Below are 16,788 nucleotides of genomic sequence, written 5' to 3' on the forward strand. Positions count from 1 at the left end.
GATACCTTTATCTAATTTCATGTGGCCAAAGCTGTTGTAAGTTACTGTTATAACTTCTGTCACGGCTGCAGCAGAGTTATACTAGTTGTCGAGGCCCAGCGGTAGTGCATGCTGCTCATATCCTCCTTGTCCTCGCACGGAAATTAAAAGGAATGCATTCTTTCTTGTTACTTATTTTGACTGTGCTCTTCCTGGGATAAAAAACACAAAAAGTGTGATCATCCAAATTAGAAAACATCATTAAATATATAGAACGTTGTTTTGAAACAGGATATTAACACCAGTAGTGCTTAACTCCTGCAGGGAAAGTAATATGTTTTGCAAAACTGCTGGTTTTACTTCTCTCTGCATTTCTTCTACACACTTTACTTCACCAGGCTTCCATGTCCATGTTGCTAATAAAAGAACCACACATTTTAATAACCTTACACTGATGCTGTTTGGTTGTTCATGGATGCTCTTATTATTATTCATGCAGTCTAGATCAAAGATGTTTCAGAATAATTCTGTTTTGGTTCCCCTGTTTTTCCTTCGCACAATGCCTCTCTGTGTTTGGGTATTCCTTCAGGGGGGAAAGGCTGATCAAAGACTTGTTTGACTCTGCATTGTTCAAATAAAACAGACCTGAGCAGTGACTTGCAAAAGTTATTTATTACAGTGAGCGGTGTAAACATTGAGTGAAGCCATGGATTTTCTGTGCCCTTCTAGAACTGAAGGACGACCCGGATGCTGAAAGATAAAAATGGGATTAGATTATACATTACACAGACTATAAATAGACACAGACTAAGCTATAGTCTATAATACTATAGTTATTGTTGGGTGACTGAACTGCTACTCATAAATGAAAAAAAGCCACTCATGGTACAAATTATATTAAAATCCTGCCCCATAGATCTGAACGCATCTTTCCTCAACAGAGGGCAGCAGTGATGCAGAAGGCAAACACCAGATAAAACCCAGAGGGACACTCAGCCCTGTACACACATTAACATAACAAACAACTTAAAAAAAAGTGACTTAAATCAGAGCTTACCATTTCCCAGCATGCATTAGATCAAAACCGTCAGAGATTTTCTCAAAGGGCAGAGTGTGAGTCACAAACTCATCAACTTTGAGCTTCTTGTTCATGTAATCCTCCACCAGTTTTGGAACACTTTCGACGCTCTTGTAGCCTGGAAAATATAAATGAGTCATTGAATATGTAGACGTAATGTGAGGTCCATGTGAGTATGTGCCAAATCAATAGAGTTTAGTTTTCTCGAAAGGAAGAAATATTAAGCATTGAAAAAAAAATGTGACATCCAATTTTTCTACTAAGCCCTCCACAAAAGTGTACAAGCAGGATGTCCTGTAACAGCTTGGCTTCATTCTAAAGTAACAACATTTATTGCAGAATCACATAATTAGTTTGCATGGTGTTTTTTCAGTGTGTGCCCCTGTATGACGGATTGGCTCTGTTTAGTTTTTTTCTTTGCTGTTTGATTATTTATTAATTTGTGTTCAATTGGAATTCCATTTTGTCAGATTCGTTTTTTAAAGAAAAAGCCAATAACATATTGAAACATGCCAAAGGTTCTGGAGCAACACTGGCAGCTTTGTGAGGCTGCTTTTCAACACTCATGAGCTTTAAACAAATTGCTTTTTTCAAGCATCCTAACACACTCATATTAAAATGCTACCATGGGAGCACTTGGCAGGTTTAATGTTTACCTTTGCACCTTTTTAGTTAGACTTGTAAGAATTCTTGTATTGGCCAATAACTGCCAAAAAACTCTGTGGAGATTCTCAGTCATTCAGGTCATGTTAATTGAAGGCTTGAACTTACATCTCAAGAAAAAGAAACACTCCTTAGAGGACAATAAGGTTTGGATTCTGCCATCTATTCTAAGCCTGAACAACCTTCACTTAACAGAGGATGTGGCCTAAGACACCACTTATCCCCAACATACAATGCTGTTTTGTATTCTCTATCAGAACAGGTAAGGCCACACTCACACAAGCGATTATGTGACCCCAACAACCCACAGATGACTGATGACCTTGACAACTATCAGGAACTATGCTAATGACTGTCAGGAACTATACTAACGACTGTCAGCAGACACAATCATCCTTCAACCCATAACTCTATCATAGCTGCGCTTAAGATACCTTCACTTTATCTTCCCTTCATCATTTTTATGTCAGAACCCTGAGCAGGAAATGTACGCCCTCAAAAACTTGGCTCATGTGGCATTACACCTGTCAGTAATGACACAACATAATCATTGGTAATGAATGTTCAGTTTTCAATTTTCTGCCGCAGGGTGTTTTTTGTATTTTGAATGGTGAATGATTGAATTACAGAGTAATTTCAGACACAGTTGTTAGCAATAATGCTGATGATTGATTGTTATTTTGCCTTGCTTGTCAGACTAAGTTGAATTAGGAACCCCCTGACATCATCATCTCAAATTAACTGGCTTGTTACCTCCAAAAGCAGTGCCTTTCCAGGTACGACCAGTCACCAGCTGGAAGGGCAGGGTGGATATCTCTTTTCCGGCTGCTGCCACCCCTATGATGATGCTGGTGCCCCATCCTTTATGGCAGGCCTCCAGGGCTGCCCTCTGCACGCAAGAAACTCTATTAGGAAAGAATCACAGCACCTGGGGACCACCACAACGTCACCCAGAATATATTTCAACATTGTTCAATAGTTGTTGAGCTATCTTAAATGTAGTCTTCTATAAAAACCTGATGCATTGGGTGCAGGCTTGGTCTAATGGTTAAGTCACGCGCCGGCTTCGATTTCAGCCTGCAGCCCCTTTCCCCGCATGTCATTACCCCGCCCTCTTCCCAGCTTCTGTCCTGTCCTCTCCAAATAAAGTTGCAAAAGCCCAAAAAGTATAACTTAAAAAAAACCATGATGCATCTTTAATTGCAGGTAGGGATGTGTCCTGATGCCTTCAGTCATGCAAGAAGGTTTTTCCAATCCATAAATATGTACAACCAGTGACAGATTATCACAACTCATTCTGTCATTCTGCAGGAAGAGATGAATTGTTTATGCGAGATGGACAACAACATTGTTATTGTCATGAATTAATATAACCCCACTCACCATGATTGCTACATTGCCCACGCACTCAAAGGAGTAGTCCACACCTCCATCCGTCATCTCTACCAGGACCTCTTGAATTGGCTTGCTGTGGTCCTTCGGGTTCAGAACATCTGTGGCACCAAACTCTCGAGCCACTTTGAACTTATCGGGGTTGAGATCAACTCCAATAATCCTGGCTGCTCCGGCTGCTTTACAGCCCATGATTGCTGCAAGACCCAATGCCCCCAGGCCAAACACAGCACAGGTTGAGCCGGCCTCTACCTGCAGATGGGGGACGGCAGAGGCAGGGACAGGTGACTTTACTGCAGCTATTAATCACTGCAGGCAAAACAAGAGTGATATTGAAAAGAATAGAAGAAAACTATTGCATTGACACATATTTATTCATTTTTGAAATCAGGTATACTCTGTAGGTTCAGTAACAGAAAGTAGTTATATTTGCTCCATGTGCTAAATGCTAAAGTCATGATAACAAAGTCAAACTGATGATGTAAAATGCAAATATGAAGCAGGTAATAATCTCTTATTATCTCTGGTATTGATGACATAACTCCAACATTTTAAACAGGAGCACATTTGAGGATAATTCGATTTTTTTCGATTCAATTTTTTCTGCAAGAATAAATTAATGAAACAGAATGCTGGACTAAATTAAAAGGTTAACAGATCACCAAAGTCATTAAAACCATTAATAATAAGTTCATAGCAATCATTCAAAAGGTCAAATTGTCATTTGATTTTTTACTGCAAAGCCGATTGTAATGACAACATAAAATGGTATCCATCTTTTGAAAATTCCCTGCGCCAATTTGTCCAATAGTTGCAGAGATACTTCACTTGATAAGTCGACCTGTAACCTGCTGGTGGTAAAATAGACTAAGTCAAATAATCCCCAGTAGTTAGTTAACTTCATCCCCTGGGTGCCATTAACATCTGCTTAGATTTCCATGACTAAGCATTGATAGAGACAAAAAACGTGATTGATTTTTTTCTTCTTCCCTCCATAATCCTTATATTCTTACCCACAGTGGAGGGCCTGAATGGATTGTGAATGTGACGGTGGGTTCAGAGACACCACAGAGTATATATGTTTTCTTCTTTTTCCATCAAAGTCTCACCGCTTAGGGAATGACAGAGAATGACGAAAGACGGTTTAAAAATAGCCCTGTGACATCAGGGAAGGGAGGCTGACTCACCTTGCCTGTGTTAAGAGCAGCTCCATAACCAGTGGTGATGCCACAGCCCAGCAGGCACACCTTGTCAAGAGGGGCTCTATGATCCACTTTGGCCAGGGAGATCTCAGCCACCACAGTGTACTCAGAGAAAGTGCTACAGCCCATGAAGTGGAAAAGGCTTTTGCCTTTGCAGGAGAAACGGGTTGTCCCATCTGGCATCAAACCTCTGCCCTGAGTGAGCCTGGAGGACAAGATGTCAGCATGTTCTTAGATGAATCAGCTACACGTTAGAGCTGGTCGGCACAGTCGCAAAGTACTTTGACTGATAACATTTACCTGATTTTTTGACACAAGTTTGTTTTGGGATTCTTGCAGAACTTACACTCTCCACACTGAGGGATGTACAGTGGTATGACTGTGTCCCCTGAAACACAACACATATGGTATGTTAGAGCATCCATATTGCCTGCAGCAATCAGTCATGTCAAGAGAAGAGAGGGAGGACCTGGTTTAAACTTGGTGACCCCCTCTCCAACACTCTCCACGATGCCAGCTCCTTCGTGTCCCAGAACAACAGGAAAAACTCCCTCAGGGTCAGAGCCGCTTAGTGTATAGGAGTCAGTGTGACAAATCCCTGTGGCCACAATCTGGAATGAAGGATGAATGCAAATCAGTCAGTTCGTGGATCTGATGTTCTATGTACTCGAATACTCCAATTAAATTACGATTATCACAAGTAACACAAGATTGTCTTAAAGCTGAAATGATTTATTTTCACACCAGAAATTTTGACACAAACTGATTTCTTACCTTGATGCGAACTTCCCCTCCTCTAGGAGGCGCCACTTCCACCTCCTCCATCATAAGAGGTTCCCCAGCCTTCCATGCTACAGCAGCTTTGCAATTGATCACCTTCAACACAAGAAGAAAAGAACACAAGAGCTTCAGCAGGACTGGTATCACTCATGATAACAGGACATTTAACCAAATCCGCGATGTAGTGGAGGCAGCCTAGATAATGAGGATGCAGGGGAATATTCTATCTCTTCTTGACAAGTGTGGACTGTAAAACACACAATCGGGTCTCTTACAGTTCTCTACACAGTTTCTCAATAGGCTTAAATCAACACACCCATAAAACTGTCTTCAGGACAAACTTTGCACTGTTTCTAATCTTGTGAAGATATTTTGCAACATCAGGAAGTCTCAACCAGAGAAGTACTATAAGAGACACAAAACTCTAATAGAGTTCTTTTTTCAATCTGTTACAGATTGTGAAATAAAAAGCAACAGCAGGACTGCTTCTTGTTGACAGATTGTTAAATAACTAACATTCCAACTGATAGCAGATTCAAACGCAGCCTTATTTACTCAAACTTTCCCTCCATGCGTACAAACATGGAACAGAGGAAAAGTCATGGTATCTGAGCTAGTTTTTCATGTGTGTGTGTGTTTGTGTGTGTGTGTGTGTGTGTGTGTGTGTGTGTGTGTGTGTGTGTGTGTGTGAGTACAATTCATACCATTAAATATTAACACAGCTAAATCATTCTGATACATCTTCATGTAAGGCATGCTTACCCTCCCTGCTGTTTCCATGTTGTTTCCCTGCTGAACTGCCTCTCATGGAGGTTAGGTAACAGTGCAAGTTGATTATAGAAATCCAGACCAATCACAAAGGACGGGTCTGCCCCTGTTGACTGTGGGCCTATCAAAACACAGTATTTTTCCACTTTCCAATGAGTCTGACTTCCTCTCTGCTTTGTAAAGGAAGAAAAGAGAAAACTGAGAAACACCGACGAGTTTACATAAGAGCGAGTGTTGTAGGACATTTATCGTAAGGGTGTTGTTTCAGCAATACTATAGATATAGATATAAGGGTCGGGAAATATTGTTTATTTTTTTATTGATTATCCATTCTCTTTTTATTTTTCACATTTTTACCACTTGCCTGTCTGTGTGTCTGTCTGTGTCTATCCGTCCCTCCCTCCCTCCCTCCCTCCCTCCCTCCCTCCCTCCCACTCACCTACCTACCGACCTACCGACCAACTGACCAACCGACCGACCGACCGACCGACCTACCTACCTACCTACCTACCTACATACCTACCTACCTACCTACCTACCTACCTACCTACCTACCTAAACGACTGAGGAAAAACTGTCATTTTTACACAATTTATTTTTTATTTAAGCTTATTTATGGATGCTTATAAGGCCAAATTGAAATCATCTAAATGTCCTGTTAACAAGTGAGATATTTCATTACTAGCTGGTTTGTGTGCAGTACATGAAGGGGTTGCATGGAAACAAGCATTGGAAGATGGATTAATGTAATGCTATACATTGAGTAATCACAGCTCCCTTAGAGATCATAGCAAACTACCTTAGCTCCTCTGACTGTCTCAAATGCTATTTCCACCAATGCACAATGACTGTTTCCAGAAGCTGAGAGTTAAGATGAGTAACTTTCTCTTATATTGGAGTAATATTTAACCAGGAGTATCTACACTTTAACCAAAGGAATGGAGTTGTGTACTTTGTCCACCAATGGGAATAACTGTGATCCAAATTGTCCACATGCAACAAGTTGATCATTTTCAGAAAGAAAATAAATCAAAGGGTGTTGTATGAACTATCATGAAGTGTTCAGTGAGGCTTATCAGCCTACTGTTGTAGATGATAATCCTATTCAAACAAATACAGTTTTTCTCACATCAATTGTAGTAGATAAGCTATCTTGAACTATAATTTCTTAAGCCATAAATTGCAACAGTGGCAAATCTCTGCTCTCATTTTATGGTTTTGTAACATTTACTTAATGTACCTGTTGCGTAAATGCAATATCCTGTCTGTTATTAAAGAGGCTTTAAAAATAGACAGAGTAGTGCTCCTGGACAGATTCTGTAACCCATCCCAGTAGAATAAATTCAATGCTGTCTGCCAAGATACAGAAACACGGATATAATTAGGCATGATTGGAAGAAAAAGAAGCTTTACCATTTACAAGATGCTTTAAAAGTAGTTTAAAAGAAGTACTGAGAGAGGATAGAAAATGCTGTAGACATGTTAATGCTGGACTGGACACAACAGAATAAAAAGCAGACCACAAACAAGGAAGCCACTGACCATCTGTTTAGATAATTTATTTTCTTCTGTAAACATTTTGACATGTTTATCTTTGGCTTAATGTCAACAATGCAGAACGTTCCCACAAACATGGTTTACACATGATTCATGAAGCAGTGCTGATTTTTTCAGATCAAGGACATATCAGGTACACATTCGATGGATCTCCTTGGCATGGCAGTGTATTATGAGCGAAATATAAATCTGAGACAGTTATCAATAACTGTTTTACTATGTGGTCTTCAAATACAAAAACTGATCTCATTCTGTGGAAAGATTCAGGACCGTCCGGATGCTGTGAACAAAAGTGAAAGAGACATAAGTATAGATTGTTTAATCTGTAATGCTTTTTTCCTCATGAATGGTATAAAATGTAAGTAAGTATAACTCACCATTTGCCATTCTTCATCATGTCAAATGCCTCATTGATTTTTTCCAAAGGTAAGTTATGAGTGATGAACTCATCAACCTTCAGCTTCTTGTCCATGTAGGCTTTAACCATCTTAGGGACGTCAACCCGACCCTTGAAGCCTAGCCAAGAAATTGTAGAAAAAGTGACTAAATAATAACATACCCACGTAACAAGCTGGGAAATGCAGGGTGTTAGCCTGAAGCCTTTTTGTTTTAAGATTTATTTGGTGTTGATGATGGGGATAGTTGTGTTACCTCCAAACACGGATCCCTTCCATGTGCGTCCAGCAATCATCATAAGTGGTTTAGCAGCAACGTCTTCCAGCTCAGTCCAGCCGACAATCACGCTGACACCCCAGCCCTGAATACAAGACTCTAAGGCGCTGCGCTGTGAGGAGAGACAGCTCAAGGTCAGTCGACTTGTAACCAGAAGGGTGCTGGTAAACGTCACTGGAAATAGGGGCTGGTGTTACTTCCATAACTACTATTAGAGAAAAGCAATGAAGCTCAGCTGACATGGATTTGGATAGAGGTTCAAACAATCTGTTTTTTTTTAATCCTCAATTCTGGATTAAAAGTTTAAGTCAACAACATTTTAAAAGCATATGGCTACATTTTTTATTTATAGTGCAAAAGTGAAGAAATGCATTCTTCTCTGCCAAGATCTGAGAAAATCTGTAAGTGAAAGCTCTCCCTACCATCACTCCCACATTCCCGACACATTCCAGGGAGAAGTCCACTCCTCCGTTAGTCATCTCAGACAGCACTTCGCTGATGGGTTTACTGTGATCCTTTGGATTCACAAAGTCTGTCGCACCTAACACCTTGGCCTTCTCAAATTTATCTGGGTTGATGTCAACAGCGATGATCCTCTTGGCTCCTGCAGCATGGCAGCCCATGACTGCAGCTAAACCAATAGCTCCCAGGCCAAACACAGCACATGTGGAGCCCGGTTCAACCTGAAATCAAACAGTTTGTGGTCAACATGGTACTTGATGTTGGACGTCTTTGTGGTGTATACTGAAAAAATCTGTGGCGATATTTCCTTATTTACGAGTGATCACTTTTTCAATCTGGACAAGACGAGTCTTATTTTAATAAAAATGGAAGAATCTATAAGAACTTTACAAAAAATGCCAAGACCCATTGTTTCTATCCAGGTTATCTGCAAAAGTTGAACATTTGCACCTTGGCAGTATTAACTGCTGCTCCGTATCCTGTGCAGATCCCACAGCCAATGAGACAGACTTTGTCCAGAGGGGCAGCTGGGTCGATCTTTGCCACAGCCAGTTCATTGACCACAGTGTACTCAGAGAAAGTACCGGTACCTGTAAACCGTTGCAAGCTCTTCCCCTTACAGGTAATTGGGGAGTCCTCTGGTGGCACTTTCTTAAGGATAGCCCCTTCCCTGAGGAGAAAATACAATCAGAAAGAGTCTGAAATGATATTAGTGTTTTGTCCTGAAAAAATAAAGCCTAACTAAATAATCACAGGGTACCAGCGTTGAAAGAAAATAATCTGAATTTTCTTTCCTATATCTTCTAACAGTATCTAAATGCACCACATGAATAACAAGAAAATGCAATGGATAGTAAAAGATGTGTTCTTATGTGCTCACCATGCAACCACACACTGGTTGGTCTTCGGGCTCTTACAGAAGCGACATTCCTTGCACTGGCGGAGGAACAAAGGAATGACCTTGTCACCTGAAAGAGAAGAAAAAAAGTTGCCATGTGACAGTAAAATGAATTCAAAATTCCAATGCCCACAAATGCTCTGGGTAAGGCTATATATAAATTCAGTAAAATAGCAATCGATGTTGGTGTTGACTCCTGGCTACGCTCCCAGTATGCAGGTCTGCTCATGGTACTAAGTCTCTAAAAGTAGCATGGGAGGTAGAGCCTTCAGTTCTTAGGCACCTCTCTTATGGAATCATTTAGCAGTCAGCACCCTCTCTGCTTTTAAGAGCAGGCTTCAAACTTTCCTTTTTGATAAAGCTTGAAGTTAGGGCTGGCTCCGGCTTGGACTGGTTCTTAGTTATGCTGCTATAGGCAAAGACTAAGGGGGGAACTGACACACTGACCTCCTGGCTTTTACTCTCTCCTCTTTCAGTCTGCTTGTATTTTTGTATTTGTTTGTTTGTTTGTTTATATGTTTACCTGCTTTTAATTCCGTGACTCCAGTCCCAACACTCTCGACAATCCCTGCTCCTTCGTGGCCAAGGATGGTTGGAAAAGCGGCTTCAACTCCATTCTCATAGAGCCGGTATAAGTCTGTATGGCACACTGCAGTTGCCACAATCTGTACCAAAGACAGAAACCAAACAGTTCACACACTAATATAGTTTCAGTGTTTGCTCCCAGTGGTTCAGCATTGCTAGCAACACATTTACTTTATCTTGACACTTTTATCTTAAATTCAAACCTAGCACATACATCTTTGTAACAGGATTTATGTGCAAGAATCATAGACTGATAAAAGAAGTGGATGACATTCATTGGTTGTTAAACCCCATCTTTAAAGTCTCCAGTTTTGCAATTTGATTTTGCCATCTTTGTACTTGTGCTCAGAAGTAATCATGCTGTCGTAGCCTGACTGACAGGCCACCATGGCAGCAACTGTTGGTTCACAGTTGAACAGTTGGAGGACAAAGGAGAAGTTGGGTTTGGTTCCCAGCTACCTTTAGCAAATTTGACTTTTTTTGCAACCACCCTCTATTTGTAAGTAGAAATAAATCTGGAGCACAATACATCAACATTGTATTACTTCAATAACAATCTGAATGCTATGTTTATTTGTTTATATGTTCCAATGTCTCACACCACCCTTTAGACTTTTAAATTGAGACCTAGTCAGACTGCTACAGGAGGACTCATAAAAAACAGTGCAGTAACATATTGCAACATAATGTGTGAACTTTGCAGAAATGAACATCCCTCACCTTTATGCGGACTTCATTGGGCCCAGGGGGGGCTACCTCGACCTCTTCGATCACCAAAGGCTTGTTTGGCTCCCAGGCCACAGCTGCCTTGCACTTGATAACCTAAGGGCAAAGAGACATCATTTAAGAAAAGTAATGCATAAAGTTTGGGTTTAGGACTGGTACTGTTTAACCATGATGGGGAGAGTTGCCAAAAACTGTGAAAAGTTTTAAACATTAACATTAAAGATGGTGATAAATCGTGAACTGAAAATTGCTGTATCATCCATCCATTGTCTGTACTCCTTTTCCCATTTGGTCACGGGGGGGGGTGGGAAAAAGCTGAGTACACCCTGGACAAGACACCAGTCTATTAAAGGCTAACATGTAGAGGCAAACAACAGTCCACACACACAGACACACACACATCCTTCTCACACACACACACATACACACACACACACACACACACCTATGAAAAATTTAGAGTGACTGATTAACCGCAAAGAAACGTTTTTGGACTGTGGGAGGGAGCTGGATTACCACACAGGAAAGTCTCCTGCCTAACGGGGACTTGCGATATCAACAAGATGCATTTCTGCATTTCAAGGTCAGTTTGGCAGAAATGCCACTTCACGTAAAAGGGGGAAAAATACTCAAAAATGTGTTTCATATTTGTCACAGTCCCTTATTTAATATGTCAAGTTTCAATGACTCATTTAAAGCTGCTCCCTGGAAAACCCAACATTACATTATAACGATCATGTGACTCATTTAACAAGTTATATGATTAAACGCATGTATTTAAGACATGTTCTAACAAATGCAGGGTTACTCCCTTCTACATCTGAGGCAATATAAATGATGCTGAAGTAAACGGATGATTTTCAAGCCCCCATAATGTCAGGGTAGGATGTACAGCGAGATATATCATTGAGGCAGAATGGACAGAGACAGAGAAAGAAGGTAAAAGACAGGGACACATCATACTCTAACACATATTTAAAGATCTCTAACTTTGTTTTTGTTTCATACTTAATGCCCCAACCAGTTTCAGAGTGAAGTATTTCACAGAGGAGCAATAGCGTTACTTTCCTGCATAGCACCAGTGTCTGTACTGTGTTTAACCTCACAATGAGTCCAGTGACAATGTAAATACTAAACGCTGAGAAGAACTATGAAACATAAACAATGATTCCGACATGGTGAATTCTTCTTACCTTACCAACTGTGGCCATTATATCTGCAAGGTAAGCCAAGTAGTGCTGTAGAGTAAACAGGAAGTGCTGGGGGAGGAGTGCAGAGTGGAATAGAGAAGACAAGGAGAGATGTCATGGACTTTATACGGAGCAAACAGTTGGCTCAGATTCAAACAGGCAGGGACTTGTTATCATTTGATTGAGCACACGGAGATCAGAAATCTAGGTAACAGGTCTGGAGCTTGTGGGAGATCAACAAGCAGTGGCCATCATGACTGGGAGTAAATGTCTTTTTACAACCAAATGAGTTTATAGTACAAGTTTTATCAAATCTTCGCAATACTTTTACTAGCTTTGAATTCCTTCAGAGAGGACTTGGAGAGCTGACTTTACAGGAAAAGTGTTTGCATAGGCTCCTGTGAAATTTGTGGTTATGCTGTCTTGCTAAGTAGGATGAGGAGATTGATACTGCTGTTAGGTCTGTGTAACAAATTAGAAGATGCTTGAAGACTGCAAAGATTGGGGAATAGCAAGCCGGCTCTTGGCTCAGGGAAGAACTTTAAATCCACCCACCACAGCGAGTTGATTGACTGGTCTGGCACAAAGGCAAAAACAGGGAATTATCTGTCAAGCTGTTATCAATTGTTGCCAAGCTTTGCTAACTGGGACCTCAGAGAAGTCATTTAGTAAAGAAGCATATTTACATGGCATGTCTTCTCAGTTCTGGCTGGCATTTTTTCCTTATTTTTGCGTTGCTTTCTCGACTTACAGAACCTCAGCGAAACATATACAATAATTAAATACATGTCGTTACCATACATGTTTACAGAGATTACTTTACAGGTTAGTATATCTTGTTTTCGTCCTGCACTGACCTTTCTCCGATCACCTGACCCCACCCGATCACCTGTTCCCACATTCCCCTTCATCATAACTGCGTCATGTACTGGCCCATTTAAAGATGCTTTATTGTTTTATTAGTGTTTTTATTGCTTAACTTGATAAAGGGTAAATTAAATGCTTTTGAAGGCACTGTTTAGATGAACGTGTTTTGTCATTGCTGATATTATGAATATTGTTTATTTAGGTCCTGGGGTCCATCTTTTGGCTCTGCTCACCAAACATAGCCTGCATTATCACCTACCTGACCCTTGTACTTCTGCTGTTAATGGTTATATATGAGCTAAAACATGACTTGTTGCCTCTGTGTCTAGCATCTGAGTTCACAGATGATTGCCAGTTATAGCTATGTGGAGGAAGGATCAACGGACCCTTCAATTTAAATGCAAGTTACGAGGAAAGTAAAAGACATATAGTTCACGACTTTAAATGACCTGTTATAGATTGAAATGGAAGAATTTCAACCACATACATTCATAGATTTATTTTAAAGTAATATACAAGTGATCAGTTTCACAAAAACATTGTGTTGTTGCTTGCCAAAACGTTTTCATGGCATTTTTGCTGCCATAACTTATGCTTTAACTTCTGTTATATTGACTAACTGTTGATATATAAGATGTGACCAATTCTGCCTTGCCCACACTGCCTCAACCTCCAAGAACTGTTGTGGCTCGCACCTTGTGGGGTCCACAGAGACATGTTTTAAGCATTTTATTGATTTAAAATGATTTATGCATACAGTTTTAAAATATAGTCCCAGTGATTCCATGGCATGGCGATGGATGATTCTCAAAGTGCGTCTCCATCTCTGATCTGAGCTCATTGTAACGCTTTAATGCAAATTGACAATCCCTGTCATTCACCTTCATTAGACTTCATTATGATGTCAAATTGAGACCTAGTCAGACTGCTACAGGAGGACTCATAAAAAACAGTGCAGTAACATATTGCAACATAATGTGTGAACTTTGCAGAAATGAACATCCCTCACCTTTATGCGGACTTCATTGGGCCCAGGGGGGGCTACCTCGACCTCTTCGATCACCAAAGGCTTGTTTGGCTCCCAGGCCACAGCTGCCTTGCACTTGATAACCTAAAGGCAAAGAGACATCATTTAAGAAAAGTAATGCATAAAGTTTGGGTTTAGGACTGGTACTGTTTAACCATGATGGGGAGAGTTGCCAAAAACTGTGAAAAGTTCACAACCTCTTGTTGAACTCTGAACATTAAAAGCTAACTTGAGTTTACTGCTCTGCTTATGGTGCACGATAGAAAAAGCTACACATAGGGTAAAAATGGGGAACTACAAATTGCTTTATAATCCATCCATTATCTGTACCCCTTTTCCCATTTGGGGCTGAGTACACCCTGGACAGGACACCAGTCTATCAAAGGCTAACATGTAGAGGCAAACAACCATCCACACACACACACACACACACACACACACACACACACACACACACACACACACACACACACACACACACTCACACCTATGAAACATTTAGAGTGACTGATTAACCGCAAAGAAACGTTTTTGGACTGTGGGAGGAAGCCGGATTACCTCACAGGAAAGGCTCCTGCCTAACGGGGACTTGCGATATCAACAAGAAGATATCTGCATTTCAAGGTCAGTTTGGCAGAAATGCCACTTCACGTAAAAGGGGGAAAAATACTCAAAAATGTGTTTCATGTTTGTCATAGTCCCTTATTTAAAATATCACATTTTCAATGACTCATTTAAAGCTGCTCCCTGGAAAACCCAACATTACATTATAACACTGTGTTGTTGCTTGCCAAAACGTTTTCATGGCTTTTTTGCTGCCATAACTTATGCTTTAACTTCTGTTATATTGACTAACTGTTGATATATAAGATGTGACCAATTCTGCCTTGCCCACACTGCCTCAACCTGTGCATATCATCCTCCAAGAACTGTTGTGGCTCGCACCTTGTGGGGTCCACATAGACATGTGTTAAACATTTTATTGATTTAAAATGATTTATGCATACAGTTTTAAAATATAGTCCCAATGATTCCATGGCATAGCGATGGATGATTCTCAAAGTGCATCTCCATCTCTGATCTGAGCTCATTGTAACGCTTTAATGCAAATTGACAATCCCTGTCATTCACCTTCATTAGACTTCATTATGATGTCAAGTGACCTTGATGCAGACTAGAAGCAAGATGCAGAGCTACACTTGTGCAAGAGTGGCAGAGAGTAGTAAAGAGATGATACACCATTCATAGTGATACAGAGAGCAGGTTCATGGAAAGAGTGCTGTTTAAACTGTACTTTCCTACTTTTGGCAGACTGAACGAAACATGTGACTCTCTGCGATACCTGGTAAGGTGTGAGTACTTCCTGGCACTCGAATGAGAAGCTCATTGCCAATGTGCAAAATGTGCTTCACGGAACTGCCAAAGATTGGTGGGATGTGCCCCAGCATAACTTAGAAGGAATTTAATGTCTGGTTCTGTGCTGGCTTCCTGTCGCAGAATTCTGAGGATGAGCTGGCAGAGAGGATGTGTAGTCGAGCCCAGGGAGAGGTTGAAAGTGTTGGAGACTTTGCCTACATGTTTCAGTTACTGTGCAGGCAATGGAAACCTAACATTGAAGAGGATTGAGGATTGAGGATTAAGATCGTTAAGTTGATTTTGAAAAACATAAACCCTCAACTGCCCAGGAACAAAGCTACTCTAGAGGATGGACTTGTCTACCGTCCTTAGTCAGCAATTGCAAAATGAAGTGGGAGAACCAGCTACAGTATTAGCTGAGAAATGATGTGCTTGAAAAACATTCAAGCCTGCTTCCTCCGAATCAGCTTCTCTGTCTTCCACCCAAGAAAAACCTGTCAGACCAAACCAACCCAACCATACTCAAAATCCCCAAGTGCACAACAAAGGAAGCCATGCGCCCGCTTCCTGTCCACAGTGGAACTCTATTAAGGCTTCTTCCTCTCCAGGACCCCAATAACAGCCACCTGCCAATACTTTTGGCAGTACCCTCTCTCACATTTGAGAGGGTACTGCTTCCTGTTTTACTCACACACCCAAGTTACCACCACTATAAAACTGTTCTCCGTTAGCACCTGTAAACCTGATTGTACCCCTGGACAATGGACCATGGCAGGGATTGGCCAAGACTGACACTGGATCATCTGACACTGATAAATAAAACAGTGTGAACTGGAATGAAGGGACCACATGATGTGCTAAAGCCTTGGACAAGTGCAGCCTTTTACCTTGCAGAAGGAACCTTTTGGGGAGTTTTATTTCAGTTCCAATGAGGGCCCCTTCCCCCAAATGCACTTGACTCTGATAGAATAGGAAAAAAATGCCCTTAGCTGTTTTGTGCTGTTGTGTAGGTTTTGGGGTTACTTGTGTAGCATTAACATATTTTGGTGGTCATAATCAAAATAAACACCCTGTTATTGGATCTTTGCTGAATCCATTTCACCTCTGAAACACACATTTTGCAAGGGGCAATAGATGAGTAATTTAAAGCGCATAATCTCTTGCTTATAAAAATCTGTGTTCAAGTTGAAAGGCAAGCCTTCCTCAACATACAAATGGAAATATTTCACTGGGAATACTGGTGCAAAGTACATGATATGACTGTAAATATGCTATTTGAGGAAAGAGGTCACAGATAAGGTGTTTATATTGACTGCGATTTGAATGATGTAGCTGACTGACTCAGGTGTAGTTCAAAGTTTGTGTGTGTGGCCAGCTGTTGTCAGTCTTAAAGTGACTGTCTGGTTGGCAAAGGGCAGAGAGTATTGCTTATGTAAGAGTTGATTTGCTGTATTGAAATAAATGGACATGTCTTGATGTCAAATGAACACACAACTGGACTTAGAGGCTCGATCATTCATGAAAAAAGATGTACAATTGTTCTTTGTTTGTTGTCAGGGTGTACAAAGTTAGTTACAGTGCACACA

General features: G+C 40.7%; 2 protein-coding genes across 2 annotated transcripts; both read right to left on the reverse strand.

The window, feature by feature from the left end:
* Positions 1-632: 632 nt before the first annotated feature.
* On the reverse strand, positions 633-5,960 carry LOC117805967 (alcohol dehydrogenase class-3 chain L). Its single transcript, XM_034674614.1, has 9 exons — positions 5,857-5,960; positions 5,089-5,190; positions 4,784-4,925; positions 4,615-4,702; positions 4,300-4,519; positions 3,104-3,364; positions 2,474-2,609; positions 1,037-1,175; positions 633-729 (listed from the first exon to the last, which is right to left on the reverse strand). The coding sequence occupies exons 1-9, from the start codon at positions 5,872-5,874 to the stop codon at positions 705-707; spliced, it is 1,131 nt and encodes a 376-aa protein (XP_034530505.1). The 5' UTR covers positions 5,875-5,960; the 3' UTR covers positions 633-704.
* A 1,440-nt stretch (positions 5,961-7,400) lies between these two features.
* LOC117806293 (alcohol dehydrogenase 1-like) lies at positions 7,401-13,721 on the reverse strand. The gene is made up of 10 exons (XM_034675165.1): positions 13,701-13,721; positions 11,956-12,021; positions 10,757-10,858; positions 9,975-10,116; positions 9,434-9,521; positions 9,004-9,223; positions 8,514-8,774; positions 8,071-8,203; positions 7,797-7,935; positions 7,401-7,699 (listed from the first exon to the last, which is right to left on the reverse strand). Exons 1-10 carry the CDS (start codon positions 13,704-13,706, stop codon positions 7,666-7,668), a joined length of 1,191 nt encoding a protein of 396 aa, XP_034531056.1. The 5' UTR covers positions 13,707-13,721; the 3' UTR covers positions 7,401-7,665.
* Between the last annotated feature and the right edge of the window lie 3,067 nt (positions 13,722-16,788).

Source organism: Notolabrus celidotus, chromosome 22 (genome assembly GCF_009762535.1).
Source record: "Notolabrus celidotus isolate fNotCel1 chromosome 22, fNotCel1.pri, whole genome shotgun sequence".
NCBI classification, from domain to species: domain Eukaryota; kingdom Metazoa; phylum Chordata; class Actinopteri; order Labriformes; family Labridae; genus Notolabrus; species Notolabrus celidotus.